Here is a 17,860-nt window from a genome sequence, read left to right as displayed (position 1 = left end):
TATGTTGAATAATGTCAGTAATTATAGGAACAGGTTTGAGGATGACAATTTCCTGTTTTTCTAGGTGCCTTTTTCCAAGATTATGTTTTTGCATTTGTTTTGGGTTTTGTTTTATAGAAAGGTCATTCAGCACTGGCTATGTTTTATTTGGTTTCTGATTTATGTAGATTTTTTTCAAATATATTTTTGTAGCAGCAAACAGTACATTTTAAGGGAAAAGAAGCTAGACTTTTGGAGAAATCATTAAACTGGATTATGTTTGTAGATCAAAATAGTTTCTACCTGAAATATTGTCCAGCACAAAATTAGCTGCTGGAAAAATAACACATAATTTGTAGTCTATTGCTTTTAGAGGAGTAAAATCTCTTTTTAAGAGAAGTTCAGGCTAGAAACGGCCCAGGAGTGAACTATATTTAATTCTTGGAATATGAGGTGGCAGGGGAGAGAGAGAGAGAAAGACTTATCCAAGCGTTTTGAAATTGAAGCGGCTAATGGGGTATTATTAGAAGTAAAAATGCTTTGTGGATGTCTAGAATTTATGTTCAGATCTGTATCTAAAAAGCACTCCTATAACCTTTGGAATCATTGAGTAACCTCTTAGTTGCTTACTGCTATCTTCTCACTTGCTGGCATTCACAGGCTATTGAAAAGAAACCACAGAGTTACAAGAAAATGAGCACTGTATGTTCAGGGAAAACGCTTGAGCTTTACCACTTGGGAAGGAAATTAAGTGGTTAGTGATTTGCATAATGTGGGCAGCACCTTCTACAACATCCTTTATCAGAACCAAAATGACTAATGTCAGACCACAGAGTCCTTTTGAAACCGTGGGGCTGTTTCATGTTCTCTCTGAACCTCTACATACTGCACTGTACTACTGTGTCCTGTTATAAGTTTTCATTTTGCACAATGTAGACCTTTTTAATATTTATCAGCATGCTGCCTCTAACTTGATACATTTGTACTGCACAGAAATTGATTTTCAAGAAATGTGTTTTGGATTTTTCGCACGCTTATGGGGTTTGAGAAATGCATATTTGCATAGAAATAATCTTTAGTGAGCTAAATTTTAGAGTATGTCAAATTTATAAATATCAATAGTGTAAAGACATATTTTTAGAAATAGATTTCTGGCACAGTTTCTTGCAATTCCATTTTTCACATTTGTGTCACCAACATGGCTTTGGCTTGGTATTTTCTAATGCATTTGTTTTCAGCATTCATGTTTTAGAGATTAAATTTTTCCGTTGTCTCGTTCAGACATTACAGTTTGAAAATGAAACGAAGCAAGAGAAGTGCTTTTGTTTAAAAGACATCCATTTGGTTTAAGACATGTGGCCAGTAAAACTTAGCTCCTTTTTCTTCTTCCAATTCCAAGCACAAGCAGATTACTCCCCTTTTCTGTTACTTTGTCCCTTTACTGAAAAAGGAAGTTCTCTATTTTTAAACCTCCCATACATCTTCAAGGCGCATTACGTTTCCTGTGTCTGTTGTTTCATTTCAGCGTAACTGCTATGTCTCTGCTCTTGACTTATGCCATTTTAAAAACACAGATGCTTAGTGCACAATCACAAACAAGTAATAAATTGAATTTGTTTGTTTATAGAGACTCCAGCGTTCTATCTAAACAATAGCAATATATGCTTTAAAGACATGTAGTAATACATATATTGAACAGCAATATATGCTCTAAACTGTTCAGGCTGGGATTACATTGCCACAAAATGCTGAAAGGATGTTGCAGATTTATTCTCCAGCTACAGAGATTCCCAATCTAGAAATGGACTGCATTTTCACAAAGGAAAACAGGCAGAGGAAGGAAAATGCTGGGCATCTCCTCAATTTTGGAGGGTCCTCTGCATAAAGGCAACAATATTGTGCTTATCTGATTGGTGTCAGGGGACATATAAGTTATGCTTCCTATTGCCTGAAGTGAGGAATTAGGCTCAAGAAATAATAAACAAGCCTGGTTTCTGTGGAGTTGAATGGAAAGATATACTTATCCCAGAGATAAGTTTCAGCTAAGGCCTCAAAATCGCTAACAGTCTTTAGACTTGTTGATGTAACAGCTTGACTTGGTTTTGAGTAGATGTGTTCCAGGGAGAAGCCTGACTTCAAGATCTGGCTGCTAGTTATTGCAGAGTTCTTAAATTTTGCTGTAAATATCATTATAGCACCTGCAGGTTTTTGTCTCTGCAATGTAAACGTATTTAATTGTGGTACCTTGACAGAATTTCTGCAGCTGCTTCCTCTTCCAAATACTGTGCCTAATCTTTGTGTATACGTAACATGGGAGCAATGACTTGAGGCCAGTTTTCAAAGCCCTCTGGAAAAGAGCCACTGGTGTAGAATTCATGAGTGTCCTGCTAATCAAATGCCTCTGTGTACTTGCAAAATTTTATTCTGCATCGACTAGTGTAAGTTTCCATGTGCGCTTTAAGATGCTGCTCCTCTTCTCATGTCCTAATAAGTGAGCTAACATCAGGGAAGATGCTTGGCTTGGCCCAGGGCACTCTCACCATAAAAAAGAAGATACCGCAGAGGAGCATTTCTCAGTGGGAGAGTCATTTAGCTTCGGACTTGTTCTTCTTCACTGGTCAAATGTGTTGGCCCTTAAGGAATGGTATATGTGGTCTTTGAGTTTGTAGAAGTGGGTTACTGCAGAGAAAATATATATACCTTTTATTTTTATATATATATATATATATAAAAAATATACAATATAATAGCCTCTTCCTTTGTTTACTTTACATTAGAAGTTTTAAGGCATTGCAACCCTTTAAGAATTAGTTAGGTTTGTTAATATGTGGAAGAGCGAGGAAGAAGGAGGTCAGGGCATAGGGACTGTGTGTGGCCATGTTTAGGAATGAATGCTCAGTGTCACACATGGGACAGGCAAATTTCTCTATGCTGCCTCGCTCTTTAAAAAGCCAGTAAAATCCACTATGAAATATGGCCACTTCCCTGATTAAAAATAAAATGAAATGAAATGAAACGAAATAAAATAAAATAACCAAGGTGGTTTTATTTTTCATTAGACTATATGAAAAGTGAAAAGAATTTAGGAAATCCATTGCAAAATGGTCAAGGCAAAGGAACTGTTCTTTGAAATTCTCTTTGACCAGTTGAAATAGCTTAAACACTATTGACCATTCTTCCACCAGCTCAGTGATGCATGGCATTTTGAATCATCCATTTTCTTTGAAGACTACCTGGGGTTAGCATATCATTACTTGATAACAGAGTTTCAATTCTAACCCACTGGCAGCGCTGAGCTTTAAGCTGGATACACTTACTTGCAGGCTCATCCAACCCTACATAATTGTCTGTACATTTATTTTATTGTCAACTCAGAGACAAGCTGAAGAAACTAACTGTTTGCTTTAGAACACATTAACTTCTTTATCACATTAATACTGACTCATATCTTATTTCCCAGTTGCAGTAACAAAACCATTCAAATATTTCCCTCACAGGACAATATCTTTAATAGCTTCTGTGTGTTTCCTATTTTGGCTGTTTCTGTATAAACAGACTAATCTAATAGCATGCTGAACCATCTCTACTTGGCAGAAATTCAGCAACTCACTCATTTCTATGGCAAGCTGGGATGCCAAGGGAAAAAAAAAGCCTCACTTTTATTGCAGTAAGATCTTTCTTAAAGTTGTCTTTTATAAGTGTAATATGACTATCATTTGGGTTACTGCAGCACCTTGACTGAAAAAAACCCCACATATATTGCAGTACAGGATAAACCAAATAGGAGGGCATTATTCCCTTCACAATGTCCACAGGAATTCATTTACCTAATGTATTCAGTCACTCTCATGTGCACTGCTTTAAATGGTGGTAAAGCACACACTTAAAAATGTCGTTGAGAGCCAATTAGGAAGGCTGTCTGATAAGGCTGGAGAAACAATCTGGAAGTCACTGGAAAATGCTTTCATGTGGAGTCATCTTGCTTGGGGTATTTAGCCATCTTGGCAAATTAAATTTTGTCGTCCTTTCACAGCGATCAGAAGCTGTGCTTTGAAGCCACTCAAGAAAAGTCCCCCATCCATTTTGTAGCTCTCATCCCAGTATACCCCCATGACTTATGTGGATAAATTGGTGAAGTCCATGGTTCTGCTTCTGGCTGCTGCCCTGAGCCTCAGGATATGCAGTTTGATGTACATTTATTTTGGGGCAATGCTATCTTAAGCAGTCTCAGGCTCCTGCTTCCCTGAGCCGCCCTCTTCATAAAAGTCAGCACTTTTTGATGGTTTATATTTCAGCCAGATTAGTTTCCTGATCCAGTTCATTGCATGCTCATATAAATTCTTGCACCAGCAAAAACAAAGCAGAACGAAGTAGCCAAAGACAATGACTGTTTAAACCAGTTTAAGAAGCTTTGGTTGTAGCCAAGTGTCCAGCCATGATTCAGTATCTTTATAGTCAAAGCAGGGCTATTCCGTCATACAATTCCTGCCTGCAGTGGGTTGGTGTTTGTGATAAATATTTGAGCTATTGATGAATGTAGCTATAAAAATGCAAATTATGATGGTTTTCTTATTGTTTTACAACCGTATCAGCTGCAAAGCCTCTTAGAGTGAAGTGGGTTTATTTAATTTTGGGCATTTGTCAATACTTACAGATTTATTTATGTAATTGACATTTTTATGTCCCTGTCCTTGTAACATTTGGGTGTAAGAAGCTTATTGAAACCATCTAGATCTGAAATCAATGCATCTCTAATACAAAGAGGCTCCTTACCTGAATTGGCCTAACTGTACAAAAATAACCGCCTATTGGACTGTACTCAAGTGCACACTAGTAATGCCTTACTTTAAAACAGAGAAATATTGAAGTCTCTTAGGCTTTCAGTTTCCTCGCTTGTTTTTTAAACTGTATTTTTAACATTATTTTTGCTCTAGTAGGCCAAGTTCATCCCCAATATAACTGTATGGAAATCAGTGGGGAGACTTGTAATTTTAAGAATAAGACACAGTAAAGTGCTTTGCTGGATCAGGGCCTAAAAGGATTAGTACTGTGGAATGCTTATGGTGGACGTAGAGGTAACTGTATGAATAAAAGGAGTTTTAATTGCACTGGAGCAGTTTAGGAATTTTATTCGACCTCTCAATAAAAGAAATAAAAAATAGAACAGACTCTCACTGCCAAGCAGAGAATCGTGTATAACATTTCCCATTGTTTTGCAAATATTGAAAATGTAGAAAACATTTAAAAGTCTGAGATATAAACTCCCTAGCTTTTATTTTGAGGCTTGTGCACATTTTAAAGCAGATATTTGGTACACAAATTATAAGACCAATAGGGAGTATTGATTTTTAAGTATAACTGTAGTGGCTTTGTGCCTATTCTATGTTTTTCATTAAGGCAACAATCTGAGACTTTTTCCCAGAGAACTGAAGCTAGCCGATGATTTCTTATTGTATTCTGTGAAGTAAAATGATGTACAGACAAAGGTGATTTCTGTGCTCAGTCTGTTCCTGATTCCCCAGGAAAACTTGGCATCAGGTGAAACATCTGGTAGAATACAAGCTGTTCTCTTCCAGGTGCACCAAAGGTGGATTTGGGACTATGTCTTTTTCCACTAGAATGGATTTGAACATGGGTCTCCAAAGTAATGGAAGTCCTTACTCTCCAGTATTTAGTACAGATACCTTATACCTGGAATGAAGGGAGGGGAAGAACAAAGACACCTAAATTCATCACAGAGGCTCAGGACATCTTAGGCCCAGGTCCAGGAAGGACTTCACTGGTCCTGGCCTGGAAAACAGCGGTCGGAAGCAGGATTGCATGTGATGGCACACTCCTTCCATCAGTCTGTGCAATCATTGAGTTTTTAGGACTCAGCATTTGAAATGAAGAATACTTGTTTTGGGTTTCGTTTTCTTTCCCATCTAATTGCAAAGTATTTCAGTTACGTGCTTGAACTGAAGTAGTGACTCTACAGATCTTGCAATCTACTCCGTGATGTGAACTTGTCAGGTTATGTCATACTTGTATGGGTTAGTCAGTACTTGATTGGGGAATATAAGTGACATAATGGCTTGCTGATTCAATAAGACTTGCTCCGGTTTTGGACTGTGCTAAAAGCAACTGTCCACAGGCACGTGACATGGAGGAACAGTGCCCTCTGAGACGAGGTATAAAAATCAGGAGGGTGATGGTGGGCTGGAGCTGTTCCTGATTCTACGATGCATCCTTTGTGTGAAAAGGTTTTAGCTCAGGTGCTTTAGTTAAATTCAAGCTAGCTGAGTGAGTTTTGCTATCTAAAATTCCCCCTGTGGTTTCAGACAGACTAAATTGTAAGCAACTATTGTACCGGTTTGTAGTTAATGCTGAGATTCACCGGCGCAGGAAAACATTCTCCATTTCCAAAGTAAGGAGTTATTTGTTAATCCTCTCCTTTTGGATCCATTCAGTAATTCATGAGAAGAAACATGTGTCTGTGCTCATTTCTGGGAAAAACATTCATGAAAATAAATGTTCAGTGCTCGTACTAGAAATGGAGATTATGTTGTAGGTGCAGGGGCGCTTGCTGTGGGCGTGTGCTGCAAAGAGCTTGGAATTGACACACGCAGAGGTTTTCTGATGTGTCAGCAATGGTAAGATGTTGCATTTTGCCTACAATAACAACTTTGAAGGTGATCATCAAGCATTCAGTTGAATTTTTACTCTTCTTTCTAACATCATTTTGCTTGATGATAAAAATCAGAGCTTATATTCGTACAGAGATTTGGCCCCTTCTTCAAGTTGTTTCTGAGCCTTGCACATGGCTGTTTGCTATGTAGTCCTGAGGTCAGGCAGTACTTCCCCCCCTTTTTTTTTCTTTTATTCTTCTTTTTTGCCTGTGAGTTGAGGTCTGAACATTGCTGATTTTTGAGCCTCAGATAAGATCAATTTTCCAATTGTGTAATACAGTACTTGGCTTTTCTGAATGGCACTGTTAATTGTCATTGACTATAATAGAATATGAATAACACAGCCACTTGACACCAACTTAATGGTTCTGACTTTTCAATGGTGCCAAGAGTGTAAGGCTAGAGGGGAAAAAGGGTCAGAGGAGAGATAAGAGCTCTTCCGATTCCATTGAAAAAGATTAAAGCTTCTGTGTCTTTCAAGTGGTACTGGTGAGGGTCACCATTTCTATGAAGTCACCTTAAAACTGGAGGTGATGAGAAATTTCTATCACAAAAGGTCTGTTAGAACAACTCCCAATTCCCACCCCCCGCATCGTCCACAAGGTTTTTTCAGATTAATAGGCAAACAGAAAGAGGCATGTCTGGGATGGCTCAAGGAGAAATGTGGACAGTCGTATTGTGGATGACACAAGCTGCTCTGAGAGCAACATCGCTAACCCTGTTAGCCCTACGGAAGAATCGCTCTTGTTTATTGCTGTTTTGTCCAGCTGGGAGCTCTGGGAAATTTTGTGATTCACTTTAGTACCTCTTTTAAGAAAAGCTTACTGTCCTTAAATACACACCTATCTCTGCCTCTTGGGAATCCGATAATACACAAGATTACCTACCTAATCTGATCACAGCAGTTCTCGCCATTCTCAGCTTTGAGGGACAGAGGCCAGGAGGAGGAAGACGTTTTACTTCTCTTCCTCTCTTGAACAATAGTGCAGGGAACAGTCATTGTCAATGCATTAAATACCTGCCATTACTTGTAGGGGATGCTAGATTATAACTTTTATATCGTACCTATTTTTTAATCCAATTTCCCAGGGATTTCTAAACATCTGGTAACTAAATGAGAGGAGTACGTTGCTGTGCAGGAATCTGGGAGAGGTAACTGGTGTGCAGATGGAGATGTACTTTGAGCTGTGTGCAGGGTGGTTTGGATGTGGGGCAGGCAGGTTGATCTTTGTGCTGACTGGCCACAGCACTTACTCCACAGGTGCTGTAGAGTCAGTCTGTGCACGCATGCAAAGTTTGACTTAGCCAGAACGTGTTAGACTTCTGTTGCACGTGTTCAGATGAATTGCACACCACAAACCCAAAGTCCTAGGCAGAAATAGGAGTCGTTTATTTGTCTGTTTGTAGTTCTGATGTTGAAGGTATGCCATTAATGTGCAAGGGACTGACTCAGCAGAGTAATAAAATATTGGCAGTGTTATGGCTTCAGGTGTTTCTGAAGGAGGAATTGCAAAATCAAACTAGATAAGAAGCAGAAAGAAACTCTATGAGATTGTTCATATAGATACCTCACATGACAAAAGTGAATCTAGAATTTAGACACTAAGTAAGAAAGCATTAGGAGGAGCGAAGGGTCTAGTTATCTTGATATGTCCAAAAGGACTTGGATCAAAAATCTTCAATTTTCTTGAATCCGATGTTGGACAAACTCTGCTAATGTACACAAGGAAAAAATAACACAGGGTTACCTTCAGAGTGGTATTTACCAGCGGATATTTCCTTGTTGTAAGGATTTAGGGGGGTGGGGGGTGTTTTTGTTGTTTTATCATTAAGACTGTTGTTTGGGAACAAAGCTTCCAGAAATGGTTGTCAGGGAAAGTTTCTTTATTCTGTCTGATCTAAGTTTTCCCAGTAGATTTCTGTTTAAAAAGAATAAACAAAGAAAAAAAGCAAAACAGCAGAAGTGAGAATTAGATATAAATATGACACTGAACTATATGTTTTAATACAAAAGAACTCTTTTTTAATTAGAAGCTTGGAAGGACATACCCTTTAATTGCTGCACTTGTAGTTTCTGGGCCATCAATATCCTTGCTTCTTTCATTAATAAACTGGCAAGTCAAGTAGGAAAGCTGCAGGAGTATAATTTTTTCCCTTAAGCTCTACTTAATCAACAGCAGACTTGATCAAACAGAAAAAAGAAAATGTAAATCAGTTGCATTAATTCTGCTGGCAGTAAATAGTAGGAAGAAAACTAAACATGAAAGAATGCTCATTTTGCAGCTGATATCTGGGGTAGGATTGAATGGGAGAAATAGGTAGTTAAACAGCTCTTTAGATTGTGAGTGACTAGGGGAATACTGGGGTTTATGTATGGATTAGCACAGTGATAGACCCTGAGTAGCAAAAGACGATGACTAATTACCTGACAGAGCAGCACTCCATTCGACTTGGTCATTGAAATTAATTTCTGTTTTCAGGACTGGCAGAAAGCAGCTGCAGAATTTCAGTTCAATACTCAAATTAACTAGGAGTCTAAATTATTTCTTTGCACATACGGTATTAGAGGAGTGGGTTACTAAATTGATCTTGATTTTACACACTGAGGCAAGAATTATTCCACCTTTTTCATCAGAAGTCCGTGTCCCCTGAAATCAGGGAATAAAACCTGTGCTATAATAAACTACTTGGCACTGATTTGAACTCTGTCAGATAGTTAACATCTTAACATTTCCTGGGATCCCAGATGAAAGAATTATAAAACAAAGTCTTCCAGGATGAAAGAAAATTTCACTACCTACTCCACTGAGTAAAATACAGAGTTGAACTTAGTCAGACGAATTTACTTCGTAGTTTGATTAGGATTATGCCGAGGAATTAGTTTGTCTTATGATGTATATGTGCTTGACAATCTGGTATATTTGAACACTTCACTGACTTTGACAAAAGAGGTGGGAAGATGTCATTTGGTTATTACTGATGAACTCATAATAGTTTGAGTGAGGCATGGTGATAGAAGAAACTAAAACCAACTGCAAAAAAACCCCCGCAGAATCAACTTTGTAAGAAAAACCTGTACACACTAAAATGAAGTCATATATCCCATGATTCTAAAATGCAGGAATTCTGCCAGATTTCCATGTTGGTGCCAGATTTCTGCGTTGCTCATTACATCCATGAGCAGCAATTTCTCCTTTTGCCAGTAGCAAAACTCCCCGAGCCTGTTGTCTGTTTAAAGGTTCCTCGTCTTTTAATTTATTTATTCAGCAAAAGTAAATTCTAAATTAAGTAAATAAATATGAGAAGGAGGAAAAGGCAAGAGTATGAAAAATGGAATAAAAATTTAATATTCACAGGTACATTTTAGCTTAATGGAAAATTAGGCAGGAGGGGTATGTGTAAGCCTTTTTTCAGCATTTGTGCCCCATAGTATTCTTGCTGAATAAATTATGTTACTTCCTGCTCTTTCCTGCGTGCTGTCTCTCAATAGACACTTCCAGGCAGAAGGATTACCACATAAAACCGGCAGCTTTTATCTTACTGTATCTTAGTCCTGTGTGGAATCACTGTTGTAACTGGTCACCTTAGTAACTAAAATGCGTTTTATTTCCTTTGGTGATGCTAAGCCAACATAGCTATGGAAGAATGGATTGGATTTTATTCTAGTTCCATAATGAATTTGTAGAGCTAGCAGTTATTTAGAAAAGCAGAAACAAAACCAAAGAACATTCTTTTAGTCAGACACTGAGCAAACTTGATCTGGAGGTCAGTGAGAGACAATACGTTGAGAAATCTGCTCTGGCATTTGAGACAGTCACATTGCACAGTATAGCACATTGGTAATGATTATGAGGTTATATGCAATTATTTATTTGTATTGTCAAAAATCAGATATCTATGAAAACAATTTTGTTCAACCAAAAGTGGAAACTTATGTTACTCTCCAGTACAGATATTAGTAAGATTTGAATGTCATAATCATATTAAATGGTTTTCTTTCCTCCCTTTTAATTTATTTCATTCTCTTACTCTTAAGCCACATTGTCCAGGCATTATATTATAACTTTGCATATGCTTTGTGTTCTATTTTTGCATTCGTTAAAACCCCTGATATTTTCTTGCATACCAAAAAACCCCAAAAGAATCACTAGACAATGACACGTGGTCTTAGAAATACAGTTTTCCTGTTCATCTTGTTGATCATATAGAGTTCTGTCTCTGTGTTGGTATACCAAGAATCTTGAATTAAATTGCATTTAGGCAATTGATTTTTGTCGGCTTTGCATAGAGATGTAGGTGTCATTTATGCTTTTATGTTCTGGAAATTTAATATTCCTCATCTTAATGCCAGGAGTCTACCGTGATTACTCTTAAGCAACCATTAATATGAATTCCCTTTCATTGGCATTACAGAGAATGATGTTAATGATGTGCTTTTTGTCTTTGATGTGGATAACAGGTAGTCCTGAGAGTGTGCTAGACTGAGAACTACAATGTTTTGGATGTGCATTGGTGATCTAAGTTATTTTTTCTTATTTCAGCCGATAGTAGAGGGTATCAATAATGATAGAGCAGTTACTGGTCTGTGATTGTCAGATCTACAGGTCACTTGTCTACAACTGTCAAAATAGGGCTAACTCTGAGAATGTCTTCATGAGAGCAAACACAACTGCATTGAACAACTCTCAAATGGGAACCGTTTTGGTCAGTTTGATTTGGGAATAATTTCTACCCAAAGCAGGATCCGAAAGGCTAGATTTCTCTTTGTCGTTCACCTAAACCATCCATTCTTCAAGTGTTTATAACTTCCTATTAAAAGACTGATACGTCATTTCTTACATAAAACTCCTGGGTTGCAGAGGATAACCTAAGTTGTATAGATTCAGGATATAAATTTGCTTACAGGAATTTTGAAAAAAAGTGTTTATAGAAAATGGGAGAATTGTAAGGAAGTGTGTGAGAAAATAAAAAAGATAATGAAATATTAATTTGTTGGCTTCTAAGAAAAAATGATTAGAAGATGCCCTGTACTTCTAGACGCTTGTCCAGCATGGAGTCTCTTCACTTTACTCCGTGCTGATTCAGCACCTCAAGAATGCTGTGGAAATTTTTTTGCTCATGAAATACTTTCTTCTCAGCGTGAGGCCATTGCCATAGTCAGTAACCTCCGGCAGGCTTGCTAGGCTAGTAAAACTAAAACGCTGCTGCTCATTGTGGCAGCTGACACAACAAGTAGCACTGGTGAGCAATTATAGTCTCATGACCATATACTGTAAGTTGTTTAATTGTCTTTTGCTTGGAGTTAAACAAACTGAAAACTTCAGATGGCAGGGCACTGCCATTTTTCAAGTGAAATTGCAGAAACAGGAAATCTATAAAGAGGGCATATATTTCACACATTTTCTCCACTTGCGGCCGAGACCATTATTAATGCCACAATTTAAAAATAAAAGATACAGAACATTAGAGTTTTGAAGGAAGTCTCGTTTCCACGGGTTAGATTAATTCTTCTCATTGATAAAGTCTTGAATACCGTAGAAAAGTACAGAGAAATTTTCAGTCTCGAAAACCAAACCTGCTTTGCTCTTTGCCACAGCGGTAGTGTTTGGGGAAGAGAAGCTCGGATGGCTGGCATGTCTTTAACTTAAATAACATCTTAAACCTGCTAAATAAGAATACTTACTTTAGGCCAGATCCTGTCGTGGCCACTCGAGCGAGTGTTGTGGTAGAGCTTGCTTGTGGATAGGTTGTTTAAGCTCCCCCTAAGCCCCAAGTAATTAGCATATCATGTCATGGTGAGGTATTTATTAGAATGGAAGTGTTCTTGGGAGGCTGGGTTTCAGAGGTTTAAATCAGAGCTGAGCATAGAGGTTTAGGACCTTATTCACAGTAAATTTTATGTTGGTGAAAGGTTATGGAATGGGTTTCCATACCATGTCTACTTGCTCTCACAAATCTCAGAAGAGATATGGACTCTGAACTTTGTTGTGGGTTTTGCTTTCTCTCTCTTTTTTTTTTTTTTTTTTTTTATTGGGGGCCGGGGGGGTATGTGTGTGTGTGCATACCAAGGAAAATAAGGGAAAAGTACCTTACATAGCAATTTTAATTCTGCAGTGCTTCTTTATGCCAAACGTCCATCATCAGTGTAATACCATGTAACAACTGGGACTCCGGGGTGAACAGCTATTTAGTATGTCTCGGTGAGAAGCTTCTTTCTCAATACCTGCCTCTGATGACATTTGAGTTATTAACACCACTGGGCATTTAACAAACTTATTGTTCACAAATTAGTGATATCATTGGCAGGTGAACCTGGTTTTAGATAGGAACTTCTTCACTGCCCTCCCGAGCAACCTCTTAGGCTGTAAACCCCTTCCTTGTGACTGCACCGAAGCGTTACTGCCACAGACCTGCCCGGGCTGTCTTTCTCTCCTGTAAAGAGGAGAGAGAGAAGACAGAATGAAAGGCTACTTTAGCCAAACAGCGAACATGCTCCTACCAAAATGTTTGAAACAGACAAAGAAAGAGTATCTGTCATTGATACGATGTGAAGTGATTATGTACCGTGCCGTTCGTATCATGATTTAGTGTGTTATTTCATTGGGTATATGCAGGGTAAGGGTTTCCTGCAGAAAAAAAAAAAATGTGGATACAGAGTACTATAATGTTCTTGTGCTGTAAGTTATCTGGAGATTTTGGAGGATTGGGTAGTATTGCTGCATGGGCAAGGAAGGGAATGCATGTACACAAGAACACAAATACTTCCCACTTGGCTTTTCTATTTAGTACATATGTAGATTTCTGCTTATACAGAAAAGAGACTAGAATCAAATGAAAGAAGTTGTGCGGAGTAATGTGAGTGTAAGCCTAAAATAACTGGCACAGTTACTGCCAGCTCCTGTGATGATGGTTTCATCACAAAAGACCCAAGATACGGATGCATGTCTGTAACTTTATGCAGTTGAATAGCCTTTTGAAGCACATAAATTTCAGCCTACTCTTGCCATCTATTGAAACAGTAAACTATAAGAGCCCCCCCCCCGCAATCCCTAAGCCCTCACACCCAGTTCTACAGAGTTCCAGTCTCTTTGTTAACGCAAAAAAGTACTTTTATCAGTTTTGTTGGCAATGCCTTATGATAAAAAAAGCATTTTAAGAAAACAAAGTAATCTCTGAACTAAGAGATTTCTCTATATAATGTATTTGCATAAATACTTTTCTGACCAGTGGACAAAAATCACTATTTTGTGGCAGGTAAAAAAAAGTTCTGTAATTAATGAAGTTTTATTGGTATTAAAGTGATTATTTTACATACAAGGCCCAAATCTTGTATGCAAATACATAGTACCAGTAGTAACAGGGGATAAACCAAGCAGAATATGACACAAAAAAGTCCTGATAGTAATCTGTTTCCCCTTATATTTTAATATAGCCCATTCCTTTTTCAAGTCTGTTGTTGTTAGAATTGTGTTTATGGTAAGCTTGACTGCTTTTTGCAAAGTTAAAGAGAATATGTTGATTTCTATGAAGCAGATATAATGAAGTTGGCTTGATAAACCCCCATTGGTATCTTCAGGGAACAAGTAGATTAAACAAGTAATTATACCATAAGGTTTTTAGAAGTTAGTAGATTTAAATACATTGTATGAATCTCATCTTAATGTAGCCTTTTGTCTATAGTGCTTCCTGCCAAAAAAACCTCCTGACAGGAAATAAACATTAAAATAATCTTTAATCCCTTGTCTGGTCTATTACCATTAACAATTGATGCACTTTAATTTTGTGGGATTTTAACTACAAAATGGAATGGCTAAGTAGTGATAATTGGGTTTGGAATTATACGGTCATTTATATCAACAGAAATGCAAGTGGCTGGGAGGGTGATTAATTATTTAATGTTTCCTGGCTGTGGTTCCTATTATAGAATTTTCTGATATATTCTGCTGTGAACAATTATCACCAAATGAGGATAAACAAATCTGTGATGTGAAGTCTTATTTATAAATTAAACTATATTTAGAAAATGTCTATTTCATTTGCATTTTTACTTTCTTCTTGATAGGACTGTCATAATCAGCTTGTTTTCAAGCTTTTCTGCCCTTTTGCTAATTTTTCAGGTTCACACCCCAGATTTCGTGCACGAAAAACAGAGCTTCAGATGTCCTTAAAATAATTCCTATTCCAAATAAAGATACAGTTTATACAGTCATGGTAATGTGTTTGCATGTTCTGTTCCCCTTTCATTCCCTGACAATAGAATTAGTGCATGGCAATGCATTAGAGTTTAATCCAAGTGCTGGCGTCAGATTAGATAATTTAATACCCCCAACTCATGAAGATATGGGAGAGGAATACTGGTGCTTGAACTCTCTCATCTTTGGTAGATTTGTCTATAAGAGTTAGCGTTTCACGTTCTCTCTCTTCTCTCTCTTATATGGAGACTGACTGTCACTTTGGTGATTCATGCTCGTGTGTCCTTGTCAATACACATACAAGCAGAATTTACAATTAATTTTTCTTTTATTTTCTTACAATGTGTTTAGTAAAGAAAATTATGTGGATGCTGCTTATCTGACAACATAACACAAAGTCATTCTAATTAGTACTTTCCAAACCATTTTTCCTGACAGTTACCCTGAAAATTTTCCCACCCTTCATTTCCATTAAAAACCCAAAAGACTACAACCCTTAGTTTGAAAACGATTACTAAAAGTGCCTGAGTTTCTTCTTCAAGCAGAACTCCTAACAATCATCCCTGGTAGTCCTACCCAGAAAACAAAATCCAGTTTACATGCTTATATATCAACAAAGAAGGAACAACAAGATGATGATAATTATCGTTAGCGCAGTGCCTAGATTGTTAGTCACAGATGAGGACCCAGTGATATTAATAAATATCCAAAATAAGCCAAAAAATTGTTCCAAGTTCGTATTGCTTAAAATTTAAGTGTTAATCAAAAGTCAGGGATACAGATAGATAAAAAGAACAAGCATATAATGAGATAATATTAATCAATATGGTAGGCCCTGGTTTAGGCATGATTTTTTTTTGATGCCAAAGAAAAGATTAGATACCAAAGAAAAGGAGAATTTTAATGTGGATTATGAAAAAAGATAATGAGATAACGTTGCAAATGCTTGTGGGCAGATCTGTAAGCAGAATAAAAGAAAGCATGAAAATGCTTGTTTGAAAATTTAGGAAGTCGTCACTGAAAACGACTATCTTGAAGTTGATCTAGGGTGAGCATTGACATGTTGATACTGAATCAGGATAAACTGGATTAAACTGAAGATTTCTATATAGACAGACTAGACTATTAGTGGAAGAAAGGATGAATTTGTTGTCAAAAAGCAAGTTTTCTACCAAAGATGCTCACTATAATGAGTGCAGGAGCAGCGAGAAAAGGGGTGAGATATTTGTGGGTCGGACCTTCATGTGGGTGTGTAGGATAAAACTCTTACAGTTAAAAGAAAGAATTGGCAACGAACCAGACAGAAACAGGTTGAGAATAGAAATCTGATCATGGATGAGAAGTAAATTCTGGTGAGCTGGCAGTTATGGCAAGTCCAGAGGACCGATGGGTAACACTGAAGTAAGTTACAGAAGGGGAGTCGACCAACCACGTCCTTGGAGAGACAGATCATGGCAAGTACAAGTCAAAAAACTGAATTACAAGATGAAGGAAACAGGCAAGAATATCTGCAAAACCAAGATGCAGGAATCTTATCTTTGTTCGTTGCACAGCGTCTGTGCACACTGTGTAAATGCTCCCCATCTAGTAGTGCTTAGTGGCCTTGAAAGTGGGAGAACGCAGTTTGGAAAAGGCTATCCCAGCTGGGTCAGCTAGTAGTTCAGTGTTGGAAACCATATTCTCAATAATGCTGAAAGGCAAGGGAGCTGATGGAGGACAGAAGGGGCCACCGATTGCCTTGAGAATGAATCATTAACTATCAAAATTCTTAATCAGTTCGGTACTCGCTACCCCAGCTGCAGTGCTACAGTGCCAGAGCAGAACTTAGTCGTGCACGGTAGCTTGTCTTCTGTCTTTAATTAGAGCAAGATTTGTGCATTAGCCCAGTAAGTCTTCAGTAGCCTGACGTGTGAGTGACATACTGGAGAGGAAACACAGCAAGGTAGTGTAATAGAAGTGTAGGTGTGTCGGCTCTCTGCGTGAAGCCAGTGTAGTTTGATCAAGACGTGTAGTAGCCCTGGGCAGGAGCCCGGTGTAGATGAAGCAATATGCACAGTTCAGCTGAAAGATGAGGTATAGGGCTTAGTGAGGTTGTTGAAGCTGGTTACTCGATGTGCAGTATAGAGAACTATGAGAGAGCCACAGTATTAACACTTTCTTTGTTCATGCCAGAAATAGATGTGCTCATCAACCTTTATAAATTGAATCTAACTCAATAGCAAAGCGTTAAGCATTCACAAACATTGAATTTTATTTGATTTTAAAACACTGGTTAGGTTTCACAGTCAGCTTTCTCATATTTTACGTTACACTGGGGGCCTTGAGCTACATTTTAAGTTTTTCTCATAGAATAAAGAAGGAAGATCTATCAGAAGACTGTGTTAAATCATATGCTTCATTTTTCTTTAGACACAAAGCACAAGAATAGCGCAATAGTACAACGGCACTGCAGGTTTTGTGTCATTGTCAAAATCTTGGTCCGAGCCGGTAGAGACAATTTGAGACTTTATTCGTCCGCACACATCCAGTATTTATCAGGTGATGGTCCATTAGTTAATGTGTCGAACTCAGCAATATTTGAGGAAGTGGCAGTGTGTATAGCACATTAACATGTTTTTTAGTTCACACTGATCTAAATGACCTGAAATCTAATTGTGTGGATTGCTTGTATCTTTTAGCACTTACTGCCATTTATAGCAACTGCTATACTTGCTGGAGATATAGCCACGTATACGTAAATACGGTACATGTGAAACTTTTATTTCAGAAGATTACAGTATGTTAACACTGCATGTAACTAATTAGTACATATAGCCAGAAAAGTGTATTTTACATTTTCAAATGAAATTTCTTTCAGCAGATGCTAATACATATTAGGACATCTGTTTATATTTTCCTTCAGTCTTTTTTTTAACTGCATCTTATTTAAAATACTGTTGTCAGCTGAAATAGTATAGCCTTAAACAATACTACTTGTATATGTAGTTGTGAACTCATGTGTCTGCTTTTGAGATGTCTTTC

At 37.7% G+C, this 17,860-nt stretch overlaps 1 protein-coding gene across 6 annotated transcripts in view; it reads left to right on the top strand.

Moving 5' to 3' along the window:
• The window catches only part of WWOX (WW domain containing oxidoreductase), a 548,624-nt gene that overhangs the window by 239,317 nt on the left and 291,447 nt on the right, over window positions 1–17,860 (top strand). Inside the window, exon 9 of one of the 6 annotated variants that reach the window (XM_030024232.2) lies at window positions 14,765–14,856. The exons of the other annotated variants lie outside the window; for them this stretch is intronic. Coding sequence (XP_029880092.1) covers window positions 14,765–14,815 — 51 coding nt within the window. The 3' untranslated portion in view covers window positions 14,816–14,856. Of the gene's footprint in view, window positions 1–14,764; window positions 14,857–17,860 lie in introns of those variants that run through there. 6 annotated transcript variants of the gene reach the window in all.

Source organism: Aquila chrysaetos, chromosome 9 (genome assembly GCF_900496995.4).
Source record: "Aquila chrysaetos chrysaetos chromosome 9, bAquChr1.4, whole genome shotgun sequence".
NCBI lineage: Eukaryota > Metazoa > Chordata > Aves > Accipitriformes > Accipitridae > Aquila > Aquila chrysaetos.
Note: the sequence above shows the minus strand (reverse complement) of the source record. Positions and strands in the feature narration are given on the sequence as shown.